Source organism: Myotis lucifugus, unplaced genomic scaffold (genome assembly GCF_000147115.1).
Source record: "Myotis lucifugus unplaced genomic scaffold, Myoluc2.0 scaffold_196, whole genome shotgun sequence".
Classification (NCBI taxonomy): Eukaryota; Metazoa; Chordata; class Mammalia; order Chiroptera; family Vespertilionidae; genus Myotis; species Myotis lucifugus.
Window position 1 is genome coordinate 1,030,846 of NW_005871244.1, and position 6,977 is coordinate 1,037,822.

Sequence of the window (6,977 nt, forward strand, 5' to 3'; positions counted from 1 at the left end):
TTCGATTCCAGGTCAAGGGCACATGCCGTGGTTACGGGCTCAATCCCCAGTAGGGGGTGTGCAGGAGGCATCCGGTAAATATTGTGCTCTAACATCAATGTTTCTCTCTCTCTTTCTCTCTCCCTGTCCATTCATCTCTCTCTCTCTAAAAATCAATAAACTTCTTTAAAAACATAAAATCAATAGAGCCTTAACCGGTTTGGCTCAGTGGATAGAGCGTCGGCCTATGGACTCAAGGGTCCCAGGTTCGATTCCGGTCAAGGGCATGTACCTTGGTTGCGGGCACATCCCCAGTGGGGAGTGTGCAGGAGGCAGCTGATCAATGTTTCTCTCTCATTGATGTTTCTAGCTCTCTATCCCTCTCCCTTCCTCTCTGTAAAAAATCAATAAAATATATTTTTAAAAAATCAATAGAGCAAATTTGAGGAGAAAAAATAAAGAAAAGGTATCAGGGAGTCACCAGTCTGGTGGTAGATTCAACAACCAGGCATTAGGAGTCACAGTGTGATGATAGGCTAGAAAATAGTATGCTCAGTCTTCTGGGGAAAACAAAGGATCAATTGGGTTTGGCGATCAGGGGTTCTCCGCTGGGGGAGACACAGGACCTGATGCCTATCCTGGGAGTCAGAGTCTAGTTGAGGAATTCCAGGAATATTTTTTCCTAGCCTTCAAGATGTGTCTGTTCACCTCTATTTATAAAATACCCCCAAAATGTCAACATCTGTTCCAAAAAGGAATTTCTTGCCTGTTCCTGATTTCTATGGCTTGTCTTTGCCCTTTACCCCATCTGGGATGCCTGTGCTCTCTGCCATCAGATATCTTCACACTTCCTTATCAGTTTCAAAAGTGAACTTGCAAGAAAATCTTTGCCCCCCTCTACCCTCAGTGACATTTTTCAAACCAGAGCCCTCACTCACCTAACGTTACCGTTTTCTTCATCCATTTACCCAGTGGCATATCTTCAGATAGTTACTTAAATTCTATTCTTCAGTGTTTTAAAACATGAATGGAAGTCGGGGGTTAGGTAGAAGAAAAAAGAAATAAGAATCATCACTTTTATGCCTAGTTGGTGTGGCTCAGTGGTTGAAGTGACAACCTATGAATCAGGAGGTCATGGTTCAATACCCATTCAGGGCACATGCCTGGGTTTTGGGCTCGATCACCAGTGTGGGGCGTGCAAGAGGCAGCTGACCAATGACTCTCTCTCATCATTGATGTTTCTTACTTCTCTCTCCCTCTGCCTTCCTCTCTGAAGTCAATAAATATATATATATACACACACACACACACACACACACTAGAGGCCCAATGCATGAAATTAAATTTATGCACGGGAGGGGGGTCCCCTCAGCCCAGCCTGCACCTTCTCCAATCCAGCAGTTGGCCATCCCTCTCACAATCCTGGACCACTGGCTCCTAATCACTCACCTGCCTGCCCGCCTGCCTGATTGCCCCTAACTGCCCCCCCTGCCAGCCTGGCTGCCCCTAACTGCCCCCCGCTGCCGGCCAGGTCACCCCTTACTGCCCCCCATGCTGGCCTGGTTGCCCCCAACAACCCCCCTTTGCTGGTCTGGTTGACCCTAACTGTCCCCCTCTGCTGGTCTGGTTGCCCCTAACTGCCACCCCCCTGCCGGTCTGGTTGTGGGCTTGATCCCCAGTGTGGGATGTGTAGGAGGCAGCCAATCAATGATTCTCATCACTGATGTTTCTATCTCTCTCTCCCTCTCCCTTCCTTTCTGAAATCAATAAAAATATATTTTAAAAAAAGAATCAGCACTTTCTTGAATATTCCTTAGAATAAATTAGGTGAAGCTCTTGACAACAGTAAGGAGTGTCTGACGGGTAGCTATGGATTGATTGCTTTTGTTTGCAGGTTGTTTTCCTCCAGCCCTTATTTCTAGTTAAATTCCTTCATCTATTTCTCTTAAATCTACTAGTATTTCTTCCAAGGACCTTCCTTCCTCCTGGCCTGCATGAACCATGCTCACTGCACAGTCAAAAGCAAGGACAGGAGACTCTTTGCCAAAGTTAAAAGCGCATCAAACACGCCTAGCATTTATTAATCACAAACCTACAGACCCCTCAGTACACCATCCTTGGGACTTGGCCCCAATAATCCAAAGCTGACAATCTTGAGTATACATAACAGGAGGGGTGAGGATGGGTGGGGAGTGTCTGTTGATAACTCTGAAATGGGGAAGAGTCCTCCAAATGGAGAACTGGGTGGAGGCCAGAGGTTGGGGTGATCAACTTCTGAGTAGGGGGGGGTCAGTAAAAAATCAGATAAACAAAAGAAGGGTACAGGATTTAACAGCCCTTCCCCCAAGCCTCCACCTAGGTGGGAGAGGCTTCTTTTTCCAGGGCTGGGGAAATCCCCAGAAGGACACCTTTCTTCGTCCTATTCCTCTATGCGGTGAAAAAAGTAATGGGTGCTGGCTCTGGGAACTTGGACTCAGTATCCCCTATTCCCCATCACCTCCCCAAACTGCCCTTCAAGGAAGGAGGCAGGACTCTGCCCAAGGGTAGGGGTCTAACTCTAACTTCTGATCTCGGTCTGGAATGTCAACCCGTAAGATTTCAAAATCTACCCCCTTTCCCAAGGGCAAGGTTAACTCAGAGCTGTTCTCTTTCAGATTAAGGCAGGGAGCCTAAGTACCCTCTTCCCTGCAGTGGAATGCTTGGCTGGGATGCTGCTGAGGAATAAGGGCTGTGATCTCCACATGGTGGCCTGATCTTGCAGACTCTTCCTTGCCTGAAATACTGGTGCTGGGCTGTTCCTATAGGGAAGGGGCATAGACTGGCTCTTCCACTGCTAGGCCATGACCCAAGTTCCCAGGTAAAGGGTCCGGCTCTCATTCTCATTCTGTTCCTGGCCTGGGCAGGGCAGGGGTTATGGTCCCCAGGGTGGGAACGCCATCATTTGGACTCCTCTTCCTTGCCAGGATGGAGTAGACTGGCCACCATAAGAGAGGGGATGGAACAGTATCCTGACACACCCTTATCCCAGACCTGGCTAGGACAGTCCCAGAGGACAGGGACAGACCTCATCCTGTCTCCTTCCCTCACCTGGGTGAGGGTGGGTCCCACTGGGCAAAGGAGATGCTGTGATCTCCAGGGGACAGGCCCTGATGTCATGGTGCTGGCCGGGCCTGTGGGAAAGGGGTGGTGTGTGCCGGACTCCCCCTCCTTGCCTGGTTATAGGGGTGGGGCCTCATCTCTTCCCCCAGAACACCTGGGCAGGGCAGTCTCATGGGAGGGGAAGGGAAAGGCAGGGCCTCATCTTGACTTGTCCTCCTTTTCTGGGTGGGGAAATCCCAGAGGAGGGGTGAGGCCTGATCAGGACTCCTCCTCCATGCTGAAGCTGCTTCGGCGACTGCTGGCCTTGGAGACAGTGGGGGACACGGAAGAGAGCAGGGGGTCAGAGGCAGCCCGCAATGGGGACAGGGCGCCCCCCGACAGTCCCCCCAACACCCCTTCCTCCTCCTCCATCAGAATGTCCGTTAGCCCCAGGTGGAAGGGGTCTCCCAGATCCCCCAGGTGGTCGCTGGGAAAGTGCAGGTCCAGAAGGGTATCTGAGGGTGGCACTGGGGGCTGCTGATGGGGAGCACCCTGGGCAGGGGCCCCCCCTGCATGAAACGTTGCTACGCCTGGCCTGCCCTCCTCCTCAACATCCAGCTGCTCTGGCTTGAGGCTGTCAGAGGCCGAAGTCGTGGCCAGGGAGATGAGCCCTGGGGTGGGAGGGACCGGCAGACCATGGATCTGGGCCTGCAGTTCGAGCTCCTGCAAAAAGTAGGGGGTAGGTGTGGGATAAGATGGAGTTCAGAGCCCCTCAGAGGCAGAGGATGTCACAGTTAGGAGGGCAGGTTGTCTGGGTTCACATTCAGCCTCTACCACTCACTAGTTACGTAACTTTAGGCAAGTTGCCTCAAATTTGAGCTTCAGCGTTCCAATCTGTAAAATGGGTATAACAATGGTCCCTGCCTCATTGGGCTCTTGTGACGATTAACTTACTAAATGGAGATAAGGCTCTTGTCACAGTGCATGGCACAAGATAAATGCAATGCACACTAGCCAATATTCATCACTATTCTTTTTAATGGTATGCTTACTACTTATCACCACCACCATCATCATCATCATCATAATGGAAGTCGGGAAGCCCTGGGATCTCCCAAGTATGCCAGGAGGGGAAATTGTGACCTGTTCTTCCTCTGCCTCTGCTTGCAGGAAGCCCCCTCACCCCTGCCACCACCTCCTCCCCTTCCAGACCTGAATTCGGAGCTGCAGGCTGCGGTTGGCTTGCTCCAGGGATCGCTGCCGGCTCTCTAGATCTTTGGAGCGCTGCTGCTCCTTCTGCAACTTGCGGATATAATCCACAGAGGCTTTGAGGATGGTGCCCTTGTTCCAGCGCATCTCCCTGTGGGGTTGAGGGGAAGGAAAGAAGGGAGTGCTGTGCATGGAGTCTCTTGGATTGTTGCACCAGGTAGATGGGGCACCCCACCCCATGCCTAGAACTTGAGGTGGGGATACATCAAGGGTATGGGATGCTCATCCCCTGCCTGGAACCTTCCAAGCCCTGAAGCCCTCTCTGACCTGTCCCTTGACCGCTCCTCTCACCTCTGACCTGGATTCATCTCACTACAGCTGCTCTGGCTTCTCAGCGCTCCCAGGACATGGACATCCATTCTCACCACAGGGCTATCAGCCCAGGTCTGCTCTCCTCCTTGACCACTCTTGCCCCAGGCACCTCCTGCCTCTCTTCCTTTGGCTGTCCCCTCGGTCCTCACCCCAAATTGGAACCCTCCCCCCAACCCCCCCCATCTTCCTCCCATTCTTTATTCTTCTCCACAACATTCATCAGAATTGCATGAACTTTACTTATTTATCTTGTTTGCTGTCTGGCTGCTCCCACTAAATGATCAGTTCCCTGAGGTCAGGGATTTTTGTCTGTTTCATTCCCTCTGGCCTCAGGGCCTAGCTCGGTACCTGGTCCAAAGCAGAAGCTCAATGTTTTCTGAATAAATACAGGAAGCACGAAATAAGCAGGAAACTAAGCGCCTCTGTCCTGCAGGGACCTGATGAGGCATATGGACCCTAAGGTCACGCACCTCAAATTGTAGGTGGAGACATGGTGAGGGGCTGGCTCAGGGTGAAAAGAGATGAGTGGGAAGGGGCCAGAGGAGCAGAGCTGTGGGTGGTTCCCACCCAGGGTAGGCCCCCCCTGGGAGTGACTTTAGGAGAGCAGGGTCCCCCGCTCCCAGCCCAGACTCACGGGTCACTGGACTTGGGGATGAGGGTGCCCAGCTCCTTGATCCTGTCGTTAATGTTGAAGCGCCTGCGACGTTCAACTTTGGAGGAGGGGGAGATAAAAGTGGGAAAGAGTCATCAATAGGCCAAGGAGGGAAGAGGAGAAATTGGGGCGTTGGGAAGCTGTTTCTGGGAGGGGACCCCCAAGGCAGGCTGGGGCACAGAGCGAGGCAGGGCTGCAGAGCATGGTGGCAAGGGCATATGCTCTCACTCACTTAGGTTGTGATTGTCCTTCTTCTGCCGTTCCTTCAAAAGGGCCTTGGCTTCTGTCTCTGGAAGAGAGTGGAGGCAGTCAGGGCCTCTGGGCATGGGAAAGAAGGAGGGCAGTGTGTGTTGCTGAGGTAGGCTTTGGTGGGCACATGCAGGGGAAATGACCTTTTTAAAATGACACTCTTGCCCTGGCCGGTTTGGCTCAGTGCATAGAGCTTCGGCCTGAGGACTGAAGGGTCCCGGGTTTGATTCCAGTCAAGGGCACATGCCTGGGTTGCAGGCTCGATCCCCAGTAGGGGACTTGCAGGAGGCAGCCGATCCATGATTCTCTCTCATCATTGGTGTTTCTAGCTCTCTCTCCCTTCCTCTCTGAAATCAATAAAAATATATTTTTAAGAAATGCCACTCTTGCCCTGGCCAGTGTTCTCAGTGGTTAGAGCGTTGGCCCAAAGGGCGTGGGTTCGATTCCTGGTTAAGAGCAAGTGCCTAGGTTGCAGGTTTGATCCCCGGCCCCAGTCAGGGTACAGGAGGCAACCAATTGATGTGTCTCCTTCACATCAATGTTTCTCTCTCTCTGTTTCGCTCTCTCTCGCCCTCTCTTCCACACACTCTCTCTAATAATCAATGGGAAAAAATATCCCTAGGTGAGAATTAACAAAAAATGCCATTCTTCTTTACTATTTTTCAAGAAGCCATGGTGATAGGCCATTTGTTAAACCCAACATGAGAGGCAGTGGGGTGAGAGTAGGACCATGGGCCATGTGGAAAAAGAGGGCAACGAGTTCCCATTTCTGTCTGCTTAAACCCCTTCCCCCAGAACCAGGCCCACCCCCACACCTGGCAGACATGGGGCTAAGCCTGGCTCTTACCAGAGATCTCCCGCTTGATGTTGGGCAGCTCAGCTGGGCAGGAGTTGCTGACAGTGATGGCAGGTGTCGCCACACCCTGACTACTGTACACATCAAGCAAATTCCCTGACACAGGCAGCTGCGGGCAGGCATAGCAGAGAAAGGATGATTGGCAACAGACCCCAGGCTCAGCCCCGTCTTAGAACCAGGCTCCCGACCCTCTACACATCCCCAAAGACATGCCCCCTAATGCAAGGATTGGCTGACTCAGTGCAGGAATCTTCTCTTTCAAGGGAATTTCACATGGTGACTCAATAAGGCTGGTGAGGCTCAGTGGTTGAGCGTCAACCTATGAAGCAGGGGGTCACCATTCAATTTCCATTCATGCCTGGGTTGTGGGCTCGATTCCCAGTGTGGGGCGTGCACAAGGCAGCCAATCAATGATTCTCTCTCATCATTGATGTTTCTATATCTTCTCTCCCTCTCCCTTCATCTCTGAAATCAATAAAAATATATTTTTTAAAAGTATGAATTTTTTTAAAATAAGGGAGGACAGGATCAAATGGACCTACCCTGCTTTGCCGGGGACTAGCGCCTGCCTGGCCTGTTCAT

General features: G+C 51.7%; 1 protein-coding gene across 1 annotated transcript in view; it reads right to left on the bottom strand.

Moving 5' to 3' along the window:
* Window positions 1-2,018: 2,018 nt before the first annotated feature.
* Window positions 2,019-6,977, bottom strand: part of TFE3 (transcription factor binding to IGHM enhancer 3) — an 8,214-nt gene continuing 3,255 nt past the window's right edge. Inside the window, exons 4-8 of the mRNA XM_014463007.2 lie at window positions 6,387-6,504; window positions 5,523-5,579; window positions 5,273-5,348; window positions 4,270-4,417; window positions 2,019-3,780 (exon numbers count right to left, since the gene is read on the bottom strand). Coding sequence (XP_014318493.1) covers window positions 3,337-3,780; window positions 4,270-4,417; window positions 5,273-5,348; window positions 5,523-5,579; window positions 6,387-6,504 — 843 coding nt within the window. The 3' untranslated portion in view covers window positions 2,019-3,336. The remainder of the gene's footprint in view (window positions 3,781-4,269; window positions 4,418-5,272; window positions 5,349-5,522; window positions 5,580-6,386; window positions 6,505-6,977) is intronic.